General features: G+C 35.4%; 1 protein-coding gene across 1 annotated transcript; it reads right to left on the bottom strand.

Annotated features, from left to right (window-relative positions):
- Positions 1-497: 497 nt before the first annotated feature.
- LOC142348200 (uncharacterized) lies at positions 498-19,143 on the bottom strand. Its single transcript, XM_075399461.1, has 6 exons — positions 18,769-19,143; positions 18,241-18,705; positions 10,471-10,616; positions 7,274-7,567; positions 1,382-1,521; positions 498-1,046 (listed from the first exon to the last, which is right to left on the bottom strand). The coding sequence occupies exons 1-6, from the start codon at positions 19,113-19,115 to the stop codon at positions 792-794; spliced, it is 1,647 nt and encodes a 548-aa protein (XP_075255576.1). The 5' UTR covers positions 19,116-19,143; the 3' UTR covers positions 498-791.
- Positions 19,144-20,305: the final 1,162 nt, after the last annotated feature.

Genomic DNA, 20,305 nt, shown 5'->3' with positions numbered 1-20,305 from the left:
GAAGTCATTGAAAAAGTCAATTCCAAGAAGTCAGGGTAAGACGAAACAAAATTTTGTTAGACGATAAAAAAAATTAGGAGCGCAATAATAGCCACCTGGAATTGCTGACGCGGCTATTAAACAAACAAAAGAAGTGCTTCAAACTTCGATCGAAACATGTGTTAAAAATTAGATCAATATTAGACCATACTTACCCCAGACAAATTGTTCTTGTTTCATCAAATTGTTGAAATTCGGTCATCAAATTGTCGAAAGAAAAATACGCAGACTACAAACTAAAAAACGTTATCATCAATAAATCTCAATTATATTAAAGTCAATAGTATATCAATTAGTCTAATAGATGAGTCGCTTCACCGCCATTATTTAGAAAACGCCAGGAACTTATATATAAAATTGGCCAATCAACGCAAAATTCTAAGACGCTTCAAAATTCAATTGTTCATAAGATTGATTTAGCTAAACGAAAATGTTTTTGAGTTTGCATCGGAAAAATATCGAACACAACTTTAAATTTACCTCTTTACAAGTGTCATACATATTAAATATACAAAATATACAGCTTTGAAAGTATTCAATCATTGTGGTTAAACCACGAGTATAAATAGATGATTTGTGGACAATAAATTGGCAACTTTAATACAATCTATAACCCCAGATTTCAAATATCGTCAATATACGTGAACTGACTTCGTAGTTACCTTTGAACGGGCGAAGGTAATAAAAACTATAGAACCCATAATAGCTTTAGATATCAATACCTTTTCCAACAGGAAAAAGAACATTTTATATTACTCCAAATACTCTTTGATTAAACTCTGAGCACCATCGAATATTTCTTCAATATCGGAATCCGATCCGGCTTCAATGTAAATTCTGACAACATCCTCAGTCCCCGAAGGCCGAATGAAACATCTCGCTTTCACTTCGGAAGAATTGAAATCACCATTTGGTGAACTTAGTCGGTTGTTCACATTTGAAACTAGTTGATCAAGCTCCGCCTGCATGCCTTCCGGTGCAGTTATTGTACGGTCTGCGTTTGTCACCTATAATTATATTTATAAGTGAATTATGCATCGAATATTTCTACTTGTACTTGAAATGTCAGTTCGGTTTATAGTTAAATCACCGTCAGCAATGTCACGAGGAATTCCATTCCTCTATCATTGCATGAGTAAACGTTAAAATAATTATTTTGATGCTGAAAATAACCCTTTGGATGTACCTTTTCTTTCCACTAAAATTCACAGAAATGATTCCTAAGTAAAAATCACCCATTGGGCTAAGAACCCGCATTTTGCATCCGAAACTCTAGAGAACAAAAAGAAGTTCCTCTTGATCATAGTCATGGAAATAGTCCCAGATATTTCCGCAAACTAACCTGAATTTTGAACCGATCGGCAACTTTTGCTTTGGCCAGTTTCGACATCCAATCTGTGTAGATTGCAGCCCACGTGAGCATATCCCACTGCAGGTAGTTAAGGCACGAGATAACCAGAAGTAAATCCGTCATTGCATCGCCTTAGTTAACAGAGATGGTCAGAACTATTCAAGTCTTCATTGAGCATGAGAACATTTTTTTCATGCGTGAAGACCGGACAAGAGCTTGGGTACTTTTGGAAAATTATATTGTTAGTTTTCGAAATTTGAAAATAAGAACAAACTCTTCAGATTATCTTACAGTCACGTTTTAGGATTGTATCTAAAACAAAAACTCATCAGAAAATTATTGAACTCTCTTGAATTGTGAAAGTTTGAGACAAAATCATAGCCGGCAAATTGCCGGAAAATAGCCGCCGTTGACCCAATTGACGCACATTGGGATTGAAATAGAAAAAAAGCGATAGAAATTGACAGAATTTTTCTATGTGTCAGTTTTCTTATTTAGTGTGTAAATTCTGCATAATCAGTTAGATTCTGAAATAACACCTAATTGTTCCGACCCCACTTGTGGGGGGGGAGGAACTATATACTCAAATGGTTTTTTTTTGTTCCGTGAATTTTGGCCGATCGATATATTCATCGTAGAGAAGAGTGAGTGGTATCATTGAAAAGCTCGTCTCGCGTAGAATTCGGAATTAAAAAGATTTTTTCGAATTTCGTTTTTTGAGGAATTATCGAGGTTTAAAGTTTTGCGTGAACACGTGAAGTTTGGCATGATTTTGTTCACTTTTTGTTCAAATTAAGCTATTTTCTATAAAAAAATATCAATTCAAAATTACATTTTCTGCTATAAATGGAACATTCTTGTGATTCTAACAGACGAAAGGCCATAAAAGGGGTAGTTTTCGTCTCATAGTGATGTTTACTATAGAAAATCCTCGATTTTCATTTGAGAGCTGGATTTTTTAAAAACCTTTTCATGTTTTTTTTATAATTTTTTTTCAAGTCACTTGGAGACTAGTCACATTTATTATCCAGGTTGTGTTCCTGACAAACCTCATTTACCGTCAAGTAATGCCCAATAAACAAATAATTAGTTTTTAAGGAATCGGGCAATTTTTATGGCTCCGATTCTGAGTTTTAATTTTTTTTTAATTTTGATTCTTTTTTTGAGATTTTAATGAGATTTTGTAGCCCTATGACATAGATTCGTTGACTAGAATTGCAATACGCTTCCTAAAAAGCATTAAGCGAACCTATTTAGTAATTTGAGGGGACAGCTAATGGCTGTTAAGACTTGAAAAAAAATTTTCGAAAGAAAATTTTTTAACAAAATTTTTATTTTTTATTTGAAAGTTTACTAATTTTTCGGGGTCCTATGGCATAGACTCGATGACTAGAAAAACAATAGGCTTCTTAAGGAACAGTAAACGAACTACGTAGTAACTTGAGAGGACAGCTAATGACTGTTAAGACTTTAAAAATAGTTTTTCGGAGGAAAACTTTTTAATGAAATTTCGATTTACTTTTTGAATTCTTTTATAAATTTTCGGAGTCCTTTCGCATTATTAGGGTTCAAAATAAGCCACAATGTAACATATCAAAACCCTGAAAGATATAGATTATCGTTTTAACGGCCTCGACACTTTCTTGAAGAAAGTAATTGAATTTTTTAATTTTGTCTTTAACTGTCATTTTTACTTTGTCATTTCGGTCGTATGAAATTTCCTTTATAGTGATAGGTTTTTTGGTTTTCATGGAAGAATAGTTGAGCCGATATTCTGATTTTATCAGATAGCTGATGGCTTTCCTGACTTTGAAAAGAATCGTTTTCCAAAACTAAAAAAAAAATTAAACTTCGCAATTTTTTTATTTTTCTTTTTGTTACCTAATCTCGTTAGTTAGTTACAGCTCAAATATGACATTGTGGATGTCAGGGGAAGGTGTCAAATAGAATTAGTGTCCTCATTTTTTTTAAAAAAAAGAATTCGTTATGACCTTACTGGCTTCGACACCGGTTTTTCACAAAAAAAATAAATTAATTTGATTTTTGTTATTTTTGACGTTCTTTTTGTAGACGTTAGACATATTCTGGATAACTGCAGGTCTCAAGAGGTTCCTATGGATGAATAAACGACCCTATTTGAACATATTATTATGTAATTAAAGTCTTTTTTGACTTCTGATGTAATTTTATTTCGAAAAAAATTAAAAGTATTACATACTTTTGCCCTTCTTTCTTTTTTGTCTACTTGTTACCTAGTCTCACTAATGAATGACCACACACTACCTTTTTGGTATTTGAGGAAAGCGCAATCAAATATATTTTCAGGGCCAAAATATGGCTTGAAGGTTTTGACAGCGTTTTCTGGCAAGTTTCAATTAATTTTTTGTTTGTTGTTTTTTTGTTCTTTTTAGCCGCTTAAAAAATGAATAAGGTCAGGTCCCGATGCCCTTCTATAGACGCATTGGTTATCGCACGCCTTTAGGATATTTTACTTGATTTTTAACGGTTTTCATTACTTTAAAGTTACTAATTTAAAAAAAAGAAAGCGAATTTTTTAACTTTACTGTTTTTGTTCTTTTTTGTCTAATTGTTACCAAACCTTTTTATGGACTGGTCCCATATCTTTTCTGGTGATTTTTAAGTTATTTTGTTGAGTCTTAGTTTTATCTGACGGTGTGTTGAATTTGTTATTAAGCTTGGTTTTTTAAAACGGACGTAAAATTTTTGATGTAATTAATGTTTGTTGTTGCTGTTGTTGTTTGATTTTGCTCTTCGTCTTGACTCGCTTTCTTAATATTGACATATTACAGCAATTTAATGCATCAAGTTTTACTCCACTGAGTTATTTGCTTTGGAGGCTATCTTATCGTTCATACATATTTTTTTTGAAAAATACTTGGGTTTTTTTTAGTTTTTTGGGATTCCAAAAGATAATTTTTGGGTTTTTCTATCTGTTCCTCATTTGGTAGACAATTATGCCAAAATTGTGGATGGGCGGGGTCGGAACCTTATGTGCCATCGCACATTACCGAGCCGCCTTGTTCAGCTTCTAAACTGAAGGCTATTAAGCATAATACTAATGCCCGCTAGCAAACGCTTTTCTGAACTTTGATAACCTAATGCATTTTGCTCTTTTGACCGTATTCACTAAATTACATAATTCAATGCGTGAAAGAATTTAAAATCCAATCAGTTGAACCAGTGAGTGAAGTAAGTCAGAAGCGTGAAAATCGAGACTTACGTAAACCGAAAAACGTGATCGAAAGGTAAAGCAAATAAAAAAACATAGCAGCACATGTTCTGACACACAATTCAAAAATTTTCATTGACTAAATAAAAAAAATGACCTACAATGGACAACGCTTGGATAAGGAAAACCATTTAGAAAGAATCAGATCCAAAAAAATAAAGAAAAAATGGTGAAAATCAATGTCAAAATGCTGCATTAAAACAAAAAACCACTAGCGAGAAAGCAATTTTTTTCAAAAACCATTTTCTCACTCTAATTTAAAATTAGAACAAAAAAATTTTACGCCTCAAAACCACTCACTTTTTCACTCCACTTCCTGTTTTGGCGTGACCAAAATCACCTCTCCAATTTTACATCAAAATATCAAGAAAATGTGTAAACAGATCTTAAAAAAAACAGCGCCCCAATACAATTCAAATTCTTTGAATTGTAGAAAAGAAAAGAGGGAACCTAAATCATAGCCGTTGAGAGGCTGATTGCGGCTAATAAAATAGACCACAAACATGAAGGATTATTGTAGAAAAAACGATCAGACGCGAAAATCTGGAATCTGTAAAAGGAAGAAATTGGGATCTAAGCAAACGAAATAAATTTTCTGGGACTTCACTAACTTTTAACTTTTAAATGCAACTACGGCTTATTATAGACGACTACTTTGTTCTTCGTGGCTTCCTTTCTCAAGTCAAGTCTACCCTGAACAAGTAGAGCTCCTATTCTGTTACGCAAGCCTATATTATGCACAGTTTACAAATCATATTATCAATATTTTAATGCCACCAAAAAGGATTGGTTAAAATATGAAGCACAGTGCACAGAAAACAAAAGACCACCTTCGAACAAATTGCTGTCAAAAAATTGTTTCGTTATGGTTGTAACTAGTCTCTCATGGGCGAAGATGAAAAACCGAACTATTTGACAAAAAAGTCAAATAGCTCGAGCAACCAAAAGAGAATTCTAGAAAACGGTCGAAACAAAATTTTGCACAAAGACAGGGTTACACACATTTGCAATTACTTTGAATGATGCTCAAACTTTATCCACCAAAAAAGACACGTGGAAACGGATTAGTTGCTCTAATAGCGCTCTCGCTGGTGCAGTTTTTCTGATATTTTTGGAATACCTAATAATGTTTGACATCATTTAGACAAATGTTTAGAAGTCTTTTGATATGCGCTATGCACCAGAAAAACATTTATCATCAAAAACAGCTTAAAACTTTGTCCGCAAGTAATTAATTAGGTAACGTTTGTACTGATTCAATAATACTTGAAAATGTGCTGTAACTAATATTACAAAACTATTATCAGTTACAAAAAACATAACCGACTAACGTCGGGCGAATTGCTCTCAAACGACCGGCAAGCGGTTGGCTTCGCCAGTAGCTAGCCACGGGTGGGGGGTGCATCGGGGGCTGATGGGGGGCAACACTGGGTTGGGGGGGGGGGGACAGCGCGGTGGGGGGTGGAGGCAATAGTGGGGGTGGGGGTGTCTCAACCTCTAAGAACCGCCCTTCACACCATAAGTATAAGTATAAGTCTCCAAAACAGTTTGATCAGAAACAGAGCTGAAGGGCTCTAAGAGCACTTAATGCCCGCTGGGCGCTACCTGCTTATCCCGTTTTTGAGGACGAAAAGTCAAAAGCGTCAGACGAAAAATCGGTTAAGCGAAAAATCGCATAAAAAAGACCGACAGGACTAATATAATTGCTACAAACTTCGTTTGAGAGCAATTAAACAATCAGTAAAGAGGAGGATGTTCAACCGTTTTCAAAATTCATAGTCTATGAGAGTACACGAAAAATTCCGACGTTGAATTGCTTAAGAATAAGTGATCATCTTAATTATGGTGCTCCACACGAGACCAGAAATCAGTTCATTCTAAAGAACTTCTAGAAATTTCAGTAAACAAACATTTTGAAAGGTACGATCTAAGATAAAAAAAAAGCATTGCCTGATCTTCACAGCAACTGCATCAAATAATTCCATCAATTGCATTTTTATCAAACTAAAATTTTGTGTTCTGGTTAAATAAACAAACCGATTAACGTCGGATGAATTGCTCTCGAATGACAGGCCGGAGCAATTTAATTTAGAGGTGTGTGGCATAGAAATGCTTCAAGGCTGCAAAAATGCCGACCCTAACGGAATTCGCACCACGTACCTCCCACGACGATAATCCAACATCTGAACCACTATGCTTCAAACGCGTTGATTCTTTTTCTCCCTTAATCATTTATATTACCAACTAACTTCTTTTCATAAAGAGAGCAACTAAAAATGAAAAACTCAAGCGTGCAAAAAAGTAACTAGAAAAGTCAAAAGCGGAAAAACTGTCAAGCAAAAAAATGCATAAAAAAGACACGTTTACAATAAATGCTTCAAACTTCGTTCGAGATCAATTTAAAAACTTGGAGTTCGTTTAAACGCACCTAAAAACAATTCATGAACACTTAAATGTTTGAGTGATTCGACATTAAAATATCAGCTTTCCTCTAGCATTATATAGAGGGCAAGCCTACACAACGTTCCCGAATAGCGATAGAACATCTATTTTTCATAAACCTGTGTTAATAGAGTTAGTTAGTTTGTTCGATGTATTAACTTTATTACAACATATGACCATCTCTGCCGTACCAATTGCATTATTTGTCATCTCTACCAACAGGTTTAACAATTCATACTCATACGAAGCTGTCTTCAACTCTTTAATATGATTCACGAAACCATTCGAATACAAAACAGTTCCATGTCCATTTGCTTCGAAATACACTCCAATATCGGCTGCTTCTTCGGCTGCTCTATGCAAGTATTTCACACCTGTCGAGGTACATACAACTTGCACTTTGAGAGTTGACTCGAGATAGTTAGTCGAGGCACCGTTTGCATAGGCGGTTTGAACTGCAGCTATTGAGAACTTGGTCGCAGAATCTAAAAAAAAATATGTTTGAATCTCGTTCTTTTATTACCAAACTGAAAAATATTTCTCGTTCGCAAACAATTTTTTCTTTGATGAGATAGTGATTAAATTGAGTTTATTGCACTGATACTGGATTTCAATTCCTTATTAGAGATCGGACAAGTTGCAATATTTATCCACCGTTAGAAAGGTGTAAAAAGTCAGCTATAGATGATCATATTGAGTCGGGGATTCAGGAAATTGATTTCCTGGTCAACAACTAGAAGCCCTTCCCCATAATACGCACATTCAGTAATCTAAATAACCCCAATCACAACCAGTTGTCGCTCCTCTATATTCAAGACATCCACTGGTAAGCACATGATTACATTGAACTCGGATTATGAAATGATTATACCGAACAAAATCGTCAAAATAAAATAGCGCTCAAATATATTAAACCTTCCAAATAAAGTTTTCGAGGCACTCTCCAGCAATTATTATATTTTTACTGAAATACACCTCAAATATACCTAGAACCTATAAACTGGCCCAATCCACATTTAGGCCAGTTTAGGAGAGTTTACAATCCACAATAGTCCAACCAATTAATAGGCTATACAAACCAAAATCAGTACAATATCAACCAGCAAGGCATTCATTCATGCTTATTTAAAACATAAACCGCCAAGTGTCGGAAGAATTGCTCTTGAACGAAAGGCGAGGCTGTAGCTGTTATTTCAGGGGCTGTAGACTAGATCAATTTTTCTTTATCGGTGCAAAAACCCTTTCCCGCCCGGAATTCGAACCATTGACCTCCCAAACCGTCACCCCAAGCACGTTAAACTGCGCCATCAGAACCTTATTCTTTCTGTGCTGCAACCAATTTATATTAGCAACCAGCTTTACTTCGGAGTGAGACCAATAGAGATCACTCAAAAATGAAGAACGAAAGTGTGAAAAAGTCAATTGAGAAATCACAGAACGTTCTAGAAGAAAAGCGCAAAATTGTCAAGCGAAAAAATTGCATAAAAAAGACACACTTTTACAATAATTGCTATGAACTCCGTTCAAGAGCAATTATAAAACGATGGTAACGGACTAGCGTCGGAACAATTGCCCACGAACGACTAGTGGGAGCTCGGACTTATTGCAGCCTGATTCATTTGGGGCAGGGGAAGTAGCTAAATTCAATAACTGACTTCGAATGACGTCAATAGAGGAATTTTGGCAATAAACTGCAGCCACTTGTGTTCAGCTGCCGACACTTATGAGTGAGAGAAAATTAGATCACACAAAACAAAAAACTAAAACACAAAAACGAAAGGGTGTAAAAGTGACTCGTTGTTGGAGCTGATCTTGCGGGGCATGCGTCAGAAAGAAAAAAGAAGCACACAACTCAGAAGGGAACACTTTTACATGTGTTGTTCATGTTTGTCCACTTTCTGTTGTTATAGCAAATGTTTAGACATAGCAACAGTCACAGTTTTAATTATAGTTACAGTTACAGTAGTAGTCACCTGATAAGGAAAGTGGGAATAAAACAGCAACATAGCAGAGAACTCATCTACAGCAGCCTGAGCAATAGGCTTTTCTCTTATAACTAAGCAAAGTATTGGAAAAATGAAGTCGAGCAGTAAATAAAGTGTGACCGTCGTGTACTTTCAATGATCCTGAGCAGCAAATTGTTACTGTTTTGTATTCAAAAAACCACTCTTGCGCAGTAAACTATTTGCAACTGTGTCATGCATCTCCAACTTATTTGAGCTGCACTTCAAGGTTGAGAACTCCCACCTTCAACTCATGAGTTCAAAGAGCGAAACTTAGTTTAAATATTTTACAGAAACAGTTCTTAGACATATATTTGTCTTCGATTTGTTTTCCTATCGGATTGAGCTAGAATACATTTAGAGACCGCATGTTGTGTGCTCTGTAGCAACCCAGTCCGATTCGATATTGAAATAAAAAACTAAAATTAGAGAATAGTCTAAACTTCAAACTGTAATGAAACGGTATGAACATAGCGGGTATACATTTAAAAAGCGAACAGCAAAAACAAAAAACCCGGTCAAATTTTGAACCACTGAAACGAACTCCGCGGTTTAAAGCCTTCCCCCTTCGGTTTATCTGGAATGAACTATGAATGGATTGGGAAAACCATTTACAAAAACAACAAACCAAAGTGAAATTGCCGCATATTAACAAAAAACCACTAGTGAGAAACCGAAATTTTGTTCAAACACTGTTTTCTTAATCTACTTTAAAATTAGAGCAAAAAAAAATTCACACCGCAAGACCACTCGCCTTTTCGCTCCAATTCCTGTTTCGGCTTGACCAAAATCACTACTCCAATTTGACTTCAAAAATCATGAAAATGAGTGAACAGATCTTTAAAAAAAGCGAGCGCCCCAATACAATTCAAGTTATTTGAATTGTAAAAACATAGCAAGACAAGTCCTGACGCACAATTTTTATTGACTAAACAGAAAACTAGACCTAGAAGGGACTATGAATGGATTGGGAAAACCATTTAGAAAAAAAATTTAATCTAAGAAATGAAAAAAAAACAGTAAAAATCAAAGTGAAATTGCCTTGCTGCATTTGAACAAAAAAAACCACTAGCGAGAAACCGAATTTTTCTTCAAACACCGTTTTCTCACTCTACTTTGAAAGTAGAGCAAAAAAATTTCACACCGCAAGACCACTCGCTTTTTTGCTCCACTTCCTGTTTCGACGTGACCAAAATCACTACTCCAATTTGACTTCAAAAATCATGAAAATGTGTGAAGAGATCTTACAAAAAAAGACAGCGCCCCAAAAAAATTCAAATTATTTGAATTGTAAAAAGGAGAGTGTCTAAATAATAGCCGTTTGAGAGGCTGAGGCGGCTATTAATCACGTTTACAAGGATACAAAAATTAGTTGACATGCTAACCTGTTTTGCTGAGCAGAGTTTGCAACGTGTGAACAAGTAGACATGTGATCTTGTCTCCATCAAGCAACACAAATGAGTCGTCATCTCCTTTTGTATAGAACACTATTCTATCAGCATCTCCGTCAAACGAGCAGTAGCACTTGTTGCTAAAAACAGAACCAGCTGCAGACAGATCAGACATTACTGCAGTCCGTAAACTAATTGAATCAGTAAATGACGCACTAATTAAGTCAGCAGGATGTTTACAAAAAACGACAAATAATTAGGAAAAAACCGCTGATTAGAGGTTGAGATTGGTAGCAGCCAGCTTAACCCCTCCCAAATTTGTCCTTCAAACCCTTAAAATATGACTCCCCTGCAGTTTTGGTTAGTGTTATCAGAAAATACCTCATCACCCTTTTGATACTCCTAAATACGTTAAAACTTCTATTACCATGTTTTTTATGAAACCGCAAGCTCCAAACGATTGATAAAATTTTCACGAAATTGAAATTCAAACTGGCGCCTTAAACTCTCAATGAAAAACTTTCAAAGCAGCCTGAGACAATTAATTGGCCCGTATTATTTTTTCACTAGGACTAAAACAACTCATCCATACTCAGCGAAAACAAACAAAGTGGCCCGGCCGGTTTCGAGATTAGACGTCTTCAAATAAAATTTAGTCAAGAGAAATTAGCGAAAAAAAATTCCAACTTGCGCAAAATATTCCTTCAAAGTCTTTCTTCAAACCTTTTTGCAGGAAGATCAGCTTTCTGTTTGGTCAAAGAAAAAGGTTAAAATTTTCTATAGGTTTTAAACCCGTTACAGCTTTTCATTTTTTTGCTCTCAATATTTTTATTGTTATTTGTCTCTTTCAATTTTAATTACACGTTGACAGTCAGAAAATACATGACAAAAAGTCAGTTAACTTTGCTCAACAGAATCAACTCTTTCAGATCATTACACTCTATGTAACGTCTCAAAATTGCGAACTTTGCACTGTAATTAGGCAAACCCTCAATATCAATAGAGCCGACCATCAATTATCTCGAGTTTCAGCTTTATTTATCACAACCAAAATTTAGAATAATGGGTAGTATGTGCTTAATTGGTCTACAAAATTGCATTCACATGACCGCAGACATTGTTCACGTCAAATTTCATCAAAACCAAAACCTTATTTTGAGATAACGGAACGATAGGTTGTGTTAGAACAGACGACTCTGAGGCTAATATTATCACACAAGACAAAACAATATCTGTTATCAATATTTATTGCAAACCTAGCTATTGTTGAGTCGCTGGACGCCCGCAAAGGAAGTGCCGACTAAAACAACGTCAAAAAACCTATAGTAACGAAAAGCAAATCATAATTGCTCAGGTTTTGACCAAGATTACTTAAAAAACACATTGACCATCAAACTGCTCCATACAAAGGCAATGGTGTCCGAAAAATTTACCCAGTGCCATTATACCCAACCAGCCATTTTCAGAACGACTATTTCGCCCACTATATAATAAAACAGCCCCTAGGACTTGATATGAAACTATCAACAGAACATGGGCAAATTTTTAGTCCCATTAAGGAACGAAAACATCAAATGGCATTGGGTACATAGGTAGTGGATATAAATGATGGCGTTGGGTATCATGGCATTGGACATAGGAGAATTAGCTGAATTGCCATGTGATCAAGTATATAGATTGAAAAAAGGTCTAATTGAGCGTGGAAGAAACGCGTTTGCTCCTACTCATATTCTTTTCCATGGAGGCTTTAGAACAATTTTTTCCGATTAATTTTAATTAGGAAAAAGGTGGACTGTAATGGATCGATTTCGTTTTCAATCACTTTCAATGTAGTTTTATTTATTTCGGTTATGTCGAAATGTCGTTTGTCAGATTAGAACTTTTTGAGTACTACCTCCGAAAAAAACTAGACAAACTGACTCAAATATTTAAAAAATCTCTGAAATAACGTTCCAATCTCCAAAACATTCTATCCATCTTATAAATAATCGGATTCCTATGAACGGGGGGATTGCTCTCAAAAGACCGGCGAGCGGTTGGCTTTGTCAGTAGGTAGCCACAGTTTAGTGAGGCTAGCTTTAGCTTAAAGGGCGTTATGTGAGGGTATTCTAACTCATAAGAGGACAAAACATTAAAAAATTTCTTCATAACAAAAATATTCTTGTGAGTAAATAAATCATATAGAAAAAAAACTAAAGCAAAATCTTATTAAAAAGTTTTCAAATTCGCAGTAAAATCAAAACCATTTTTGGTCTCGAAAGTTCAGTCAAGTAAACCATCTCCGAAACTTGAAATTTTGTTGGCCAGTAATGGTCGTTGAACTCAAAAAAGGACAAAAATAATGAAAACTTTAGAAACAATTGCAAATTTTAACAAAACCTTGCAAAAATCGTAATAATATTTTCATAACCATTTTATTATCTTAAGAGACTATCCAGTAACCCAGTATCCCTATTTCAAGACTTAAATAGATTCGTAAAGATCCATAAAGGCTCGTAAAGATCCATAAACATGGAACATGGTAAAAACTTTCGGGATTTTGAAAATTTAAATTTTATTAAAAATTGCTAAAATTGAAGTCATTAAAATTTTGATAACCATTCCATTAACTCCATAAATTTAGCCGCAGCTTATTATCAAACCTCGGAGGAGGTTCCTGGGCCCTAAGTGCGGGACAAAAAATTCAAAAAACTGCAAAATCAATAAAAAAAGACCAAAAGGACTAAAAAATAATTGCTACAAATTTCGTCACAAACTACAAAAAGCCACACGCGTTCTCATATGAGCTGTCAACTTTCATGAGCGAAATTAAAAGCATAGGACAAAGAGCACTTGAAAGTTGAGATTTTTTTTAAAAAAAGGTGTGCTTAGTTCTTTAAACCGTTAGACATTCAAACTAGCATCAATTACGGCTCATCTGATAGCCAATGAGGACTGACATTAATATTAAATGAGAGAACAACAAAAAGTACTATGGAAACAGGCAAAACAGGCTCAATTGTCAAAGTAAACACGTTAAATATGCATTGAAACCCCTAAAAGCTCCTTAGTTCTTTAAACCGTTAGATATTCAAACTCTTAACTAGCATCAATTACGGCTCATCTGATAGCCAATGAGACCTGACATTAATATTAAATTAGAGAACAACAAAAAGTACTACGGAAACAGGCTTAATTGCCAAAGTAAACATGTTAAATATGCATTGAAACTCCCTAAAAGCTCCAATTATGCCTAATTAGAGGGCCAATGAGACCTGCCATTAAAGTGATGGAACAACAAAAAGAACAACTATAAATATGGGCAAAAAATCAGTGATAATTTTTAAAATGTCGAAATCGTCAAAACGTTAGATATGAAATCAAACAGTTAAATAGCTTCAATTGAACTTTATAAGAAACCCATGAAATCCATCAAAGGAGACTGGTCGTTGAGAAAAGAAAAGACAACAAAAAGAAAGCTATGAAAAACTGAAGAAACGCTTTAAAATTCTGTATGAAAAAATAGTTAGCGTCATAGAAACCGTTAGCTGCCTTTAAATAAAACTACAGAGAGTTAGAAGCATAAACCTTGAGAACAAATGTGTCAACTTTCGTGTAAAAAAAGAACAAGTTAAAAACTGTGACAGAAGTCAAATTGCCGTACGGGGAAAAATTAACTCAGACAATCTGTAAATTTGTTGTGACGCTCCTTTTTCACTACGTTTTTAAACTTCAACGCCAAGAAAATACTCGCTTTCTGCTCCTTTTACACGTCACATGGTGGCAACAAGACTCCAGACGAAATAAAAAAAAAACAGCAGAACCTGAATAAAAAGTAGCAGGACGTGATTTCCTGGATAACAAACGAAAGAACTAAATAGAGTAACAAATTAACTATCAGCAATTATACAGAAACAACTCGTTAAAATTGAACATCTGACCTAATTAAATAAATATACCCAATTATTTATAAAAATATAAATACTATATAACTAAATTATTAAAAACAAAATCTATTTTGAATAGGCAGTGACGTCAGAACTATCAAAACAAATACCAACAAGTAATCATTCAGACCACGGGTTCGTAGAAAGAATACGCAAAAAGAAAAGGTCAAACAACTAGTTTAAATGCCTAAGAGCCAAACCAACTCAATAGATGTACGGAAATACAACTAAAAAAGGGAGAAATCGGGCTTTCAATAGGGAGCTACAAATATAACCTAATAACATTAAACGTTGAGAAAGCAAATACAATCTTTTCATTATATCAACCCAGGGACATCAGTTACAAAAATTAAATGTAAGATTCAAAAAATCTCAAAAATAAAATCAAAACGTATCCGAACATAAAATAAACTACGAGGTTAATTATGAGGTTAATGATAATTGTCACCAATGAGACCAAGTATAAAAACAAAAACAAATACGAGTAAAACCCGAAAAATTCAATTATTTCTTCAGAAAATGAATGTCATATTCTTAAAAAATTAACAGATAATGAATGACTAGGTTAAGTTGGTTTTTATTCTTCATTAGACAGCTAATTTAACGCGTTATTAACGCAATTTGAATTAAAAAAAACACCAAAAACAGCAAAAAAAAACAATGCTATTTCAAAAAAATTACTTGACAAAACAAAAAGAACAGAAAATACAGGCAAAACTCAAAACTATTCACAATTTTCTTAAAAGCTTGTGTAAAAGTTAAAAAAGCTTTAAAAAAATGAAGTCATTTATGAGCAACAAGTACCGTCAAATTCGCTAATCATATTTGAAAGAAGGTAGAGTCAAAGTCAGTAAGTCACTAAATCCCAAAAACTATACACGGAAACAGTTTATGAAAATCGTTTATGCCCTATAAAAAGCCGATGAGATTTTGTCATTTATGATACTAAGAAACAAAACAAATAGACAAAAGATTATGGTGAGAATTGGCGAAACTAAAAAAATGGTGAGAGCAAGGGCGAAACTAAAAAATCGGTGAGAACAAAAGAGTGTTAAAATTGAAAACCATTAGCTGCGCATTTGGGGTACCATGTTGCATCATAGAACCCAAGGTAACGCGTGTATGAAGAAAGATTATTGAAATCCGAAGTCAAATTGCCGCTTGATAAAAAAACTCAAAATCCAAACATCAATTATCAATTAACTTTACGAGCAACTTGAAAAAAATACACCCTTAAAGCACTCGCCTGTTCACTTTCTTCACTTCTCTATCGTGATTAGAAATATTAATCTAGATGTGACTCAATGCGTCTTCTTTGAAACCCAAATTGACCAGTCATCACAGAGTATATGCCGAGACGCCAAAATGAGCAACAAATGTGGACAAAATTGAATATATGGACAAATAATTTTAAAAGGTTCAATTATGCTTTATTAGGAACAAAATGGGACCTATCAATACAGAGACTAAGTAATAAGACTACAAACAGAACAAGAAAAACGGACAAAATTGAAAAATTCTCTAAAATTTTATGAAACAGTGTCAAAGTCATAAAAATCTTTGCAGTCAAATGCTTAAATTAAATAAATTTAATTGTCTTAATAGAGACCCAATGGGAACTGTCAATAAATCGACTAAGAAGACAAAACGAAAATTCAGTTGAACCAGTGAGAGGCAAACCATGAGTCAAAGGTGAAAACGAAAAACGTGATCAGAACGCGAACTTTAAAAACAACAGAACAAGTCCTTAATTAATCTGAAATGAACTAACTAATGAGCCGACAATCTAAATTTAACCGCAAAATTAAAACTCCCTAACCCTATATGGTCAAAAAAAGAAAAATCTTTTTTTCAAAGATTTAGTGTCTCAAGAAAATAACAACAACTTATGACATTACGCGTCCTAAAATCAGTACATAATAAAATTTTGCGGGAATCAATGACAGATAAATCAAAAAGTGAATGCAAAAAAATGCAAAAACTGAAGAAAATTTGGCAAAAAACTGACTTGGCAAAAAGCACTCGTTGGTGTCAAGTGCATCAAAGTAAGAAAAGTACTACATGCCAAAATCCTTAACCACAGCATAGCAAAAACTTTTGAAGTCACAAGATACCACTGAGCAGATCTAATAGCTGAAAAACGGACAAATTAACTACACATGAAGGCAAGATTCGCAAAATCAAACGAAAGGTATCTCTGAGAAATTAAAACGTTGTCTAGAAGTTGGAGCCAATAAATTGGCTAAAATTAAGCCGCACCAAATAGCCAATAAGAATTTATCGTATATTTGAGACTAAGCAATATGAGCACAACAGAACAAGAACAAGTAAGGCCGAAGAATCAATTTCAATTTTTCGAAAACCAGGTGTCAATCTTAAAAACAATTGTTATGAACTCAAGCGACTATTTAGATTCAAATACGACTCAATAGCAACCAATTAAGCATGCCATTAATAAGATTCAGTGATAAAATATACCTGACTAACATCGGGCGAACTCCTCTCAAACGTCTAGCGAGCGGTGGGCTTCGGCAGTAGCCAGCTGGGGCTTAGTGATGCATCAAGTGGGTGTGAGAGTGGGAGTCAGGTAGGGGGTGAATGAGGGGGGCTGGGAGGTGACAGAAGGGTCAAACTTTTAAAACTAAGCACCACCCTTCAAATTGTCTCCTCAAAGCAGTTTCGGTGAATCTCATATTTAGAGACTAGTAAATCGTAAAGCTCTAAGAGAGCTGCTCGGTCACTTAATGCCCTCCGAGAGCTAACTGTTCATCTTGTTTCCAAGTCAAATGAGTCAACCCAAAAATCGTCAAGCGAAAAATCGCATTAAAGAAAGACCACAGGACTAATATAATTGCTACAAACTTTGTTTGAGAGCAGTTAAACATCAAAAAGTACAACAACTAATAACAGAACTCAAATTTTGTACAATTGTTTTGAAAACGAACAGCACATAAGTAAAAAAAAAAAACAGCTAAAAACTGAAAGGATTAATTAAATTAATTTAGGCATCCTTAGCAACCGATGATACGTGTCATTAAGGAAACTAAGAAAAAAAGACAAATTGTGCAATAAAAATTCGGAGACCTCCAAGTATTCAATGTTTCTTAAAAACAATGCAATTCAAAGTGATAGAAAGAGTTAGCTCTGAAATGAAACGATTAAATCGGTAAAATAGTTCATAGTAGCAATCTAGGAGACCTGTCTCTAATGATATTAAATGATACGACAAAGTACAACAAATACTCCCAATACTCAAAAAAACCTTTACAATATTTTGAGAACAAACAATGTGAAGTAATGAAAACCAATTGCCATAAACTCAAACACTTAATGAGGCTCATTTATGCCTCATTACCAACCAATGATACTGAGAACATTGGTAATCACCCTTGGTCCTCTTGGACATCAGGCAGTACTAGCTCTCGTTCTTTGCCTTCAGCTAACTTTATCGAAATGTTATTAACTTGAAAAAAATATGGGAAGTCGGAGATTAGTATTCAAGTGAAATCGAAACTGGAAATTTAGTCAAACACCAATATTTTACGGCAATCTAAAAGCATATTGAAAACTTTCACCGCTCTAATTGGACTTCTCATTGACAAACAGTGTGAAACGATCTTCAAAAAATCAGCGCCCCAATGTCCTCGGGTCTGTAAAAAAGAGGCCAATAATAGCTCGCTATCGCAGCTATTAGTTACTGGAGATGGAAAGTTCTTAGCTCCAACAGATTTTTGAACTAAAACAAAACTGATAATTACCTAAAGAAGAACAAGACTCAAATAATTGCATCTAAGTTTTCTCGAGCAATTTAAGATACCATCATAAATTGTGAGCTCACCGTTCGAGTGGACTAGGGCTTGTTTTGGTAGTGATAACAAAGTCGGCGCCACAATTCCTATTCAGGATTCCGTCTCCATTGTTCGTGGTAATTACAGCAACTGGTTCAATTTTCTTGGCCAGCTCAACTAAGCTTAATCCGCCCACACCATTTGCTACATCAACGATACATTGGTTGACCGTTAGTTGTTTCAAGTTCTTCAAAAATGAGTTGAAAGCTTTAGAATATTCGTCGTTGTAACTCTGTAAATATTGCTGCGCTGACATCTCTGCTCTGTATGCTAAACTCGAGGTGTTGCATTTCATAACAGCATAATGCAATTGAGGCGTTGTGAGAACATCGAGGTCAGTAACATTGATATGTAGGTAGTTGAAAATGAACATCAGTTTCTCTTTATAAGACGGGCTTGATGGTCGGGTGTCCATACCGACAAAAATATGGCAACTCGTAAGTTTTTGCAACGTACTGAAAACACAATAGCTTCAGCTTTTCTTATCGAGTAAAAAAGCTCAACAAAAATTTACTTACAGCCCAGGTACAGCAGAATTAACCGCCCCTTGCAATTCATCCCTAGATTTTGCATTCACTATATTGGTACAAATGGCTTCCCACTCTATGGGCAACATCGAACCAGTAACATCGACTATTTTAAGTCCGTTATCCTGCATCGGATTATGACTAGCAGTAACCATAATGCCACATGCTAGTGATGCAGTTTCTTTATCATTCACAAACACACATCTCAAAGCAGTTACTAAAGCAACTCTCGGGACAATGGGTAGCAGAGTTTCGGCTAAATCTCGAAACCCAGAAGTCCCGTATCGAAAATTACCAGCAAAAGGGCTGCACAGTAGTTTATCATACAGCTCCTCCATCTGAAAAAATCATACAAATACAGAAAAATGGTGATGATAACAGCTCTCACGGCTGGGCCCATTTCATCAAAAGCAGGAAACCATAGCACTAATCAAACATAATTTTGCCAGTAGTAGTAACGGATTTAGAGGCTGAGCTCTGGGGTTTCCGGCCGTTTTAAAGATCCCCACAGTTTATCTTGTGTATGTTACAGTTTTCACATAATCAGATCAATATCCAAGTGCATTTCTTCTCGGTATAATCTTTGCGGTACATTTTGTACGTTAAATTAATTTAGTTAAGGAAATTTTCCATAGTCATTTAACACTTTAGATGTAATTGAAGAGCAATTTGGTTCTTCTAAAGATGTCATTAGTTTTGTTGAGCCTGGTTTTAGTGTTTTTATGTTGGCCTATGTTTTAGAGGCCATCACTGTATGTGATGGTTTTTCATTAATGGGCCATTATCGCTGAGAAATACGTAAGGACACCTGAGCGACAGAAACAACTGCAAAACTTTCTAGCCGCTGGTGGTGGGCTTCACAAGAAACGTCAACTCGAGATTCGACATAAAACAAGCATGCAAATGCTGCTCTGAGGTCACCGCAGCCACCGAAACAGCAATCGCATCGCCGGCCCTACACAATGCTTTGACCGTTCCCGACACTGCACTCATAGATCCTGCAACATCGCCCGCCCCCGAACGTTCCATCGCCGCACCATCGAATATTTTTTGGGACAACTTCCAGCCTCATCACGCGGTAACAGTGCGCGAATTATACCGCGAGGTCGTCTCATGGAAGCCCTCGTTCTTCACGCTCAGTAAGAACAAGACAGCAAGAAAATTTAAGAAACTTAAGGGAACCATCTGGACAGAAAAACCGAATATTACGTACAATGTGGAATTTTTTCGAATTTTCTGAGCGAAATATGTGCACTTGGCAATTGTTCTGCGATTGTCAAAACTGTAGAAACTATTGGACATTATTTTAATTTGATGACGCGGACTTTAGACCCTTCAGCACAGCTGTAAATCCCCAAAAAAACAACAACAGGTGAACAGTTCGCCGAAGGCTTGTGTCCTCTCCCCGGTTGCCGTGTAAACACGGATAGATCCGATATATCTCTGACCCTCTGTATGATATTTCCGCACCTTACCCTCAGTCCAACACAACAAAGAACACGGACAATGGATCAAACATTGAGACCAT

Source organism: Convolutriloba macropyga, chromosome 10 (genome assembly GCF_964194025.1).
Source record: "Convolutriloba macropyga chromosome 10, txConMacr16.3, whole genome shotgun sequence".
Classification (NCBI taxonomy): Eukaryota; Metazoa; Xenacoelomorpha; order Acoela; family Convolutidae; genus Convolutriloba; species Convolutriloba macropyga.
This window is presented reverse-complemented; position numbering and strand designations above follow the sequence as displayed.

Bases quoted from the DNA above. Each gene is read 5' to 3' on its own strand.
- LOC142348200 (XM_075399461.1), bottom strand. From the start codon at position 19,115: ATGGAGGAGCTGTATGATAAACTACTGTGCAGCCCTTTTGCTGGTAAT. The intron at 7,568-10,470 runs GTTAGCATGTCA...ATTTTTTTTTAG, and splicing joins AACTCTGCTCAGCAAAACAG to ATTCTGCGACCAAGTTCTCA. The intron at 1,522-7,273 runs GTACGGCAGAGA...CTGTTAACTAAG, and splicing joins GATGACAAATAATGCAATTG to GCGATGCAATGACGGATTTA.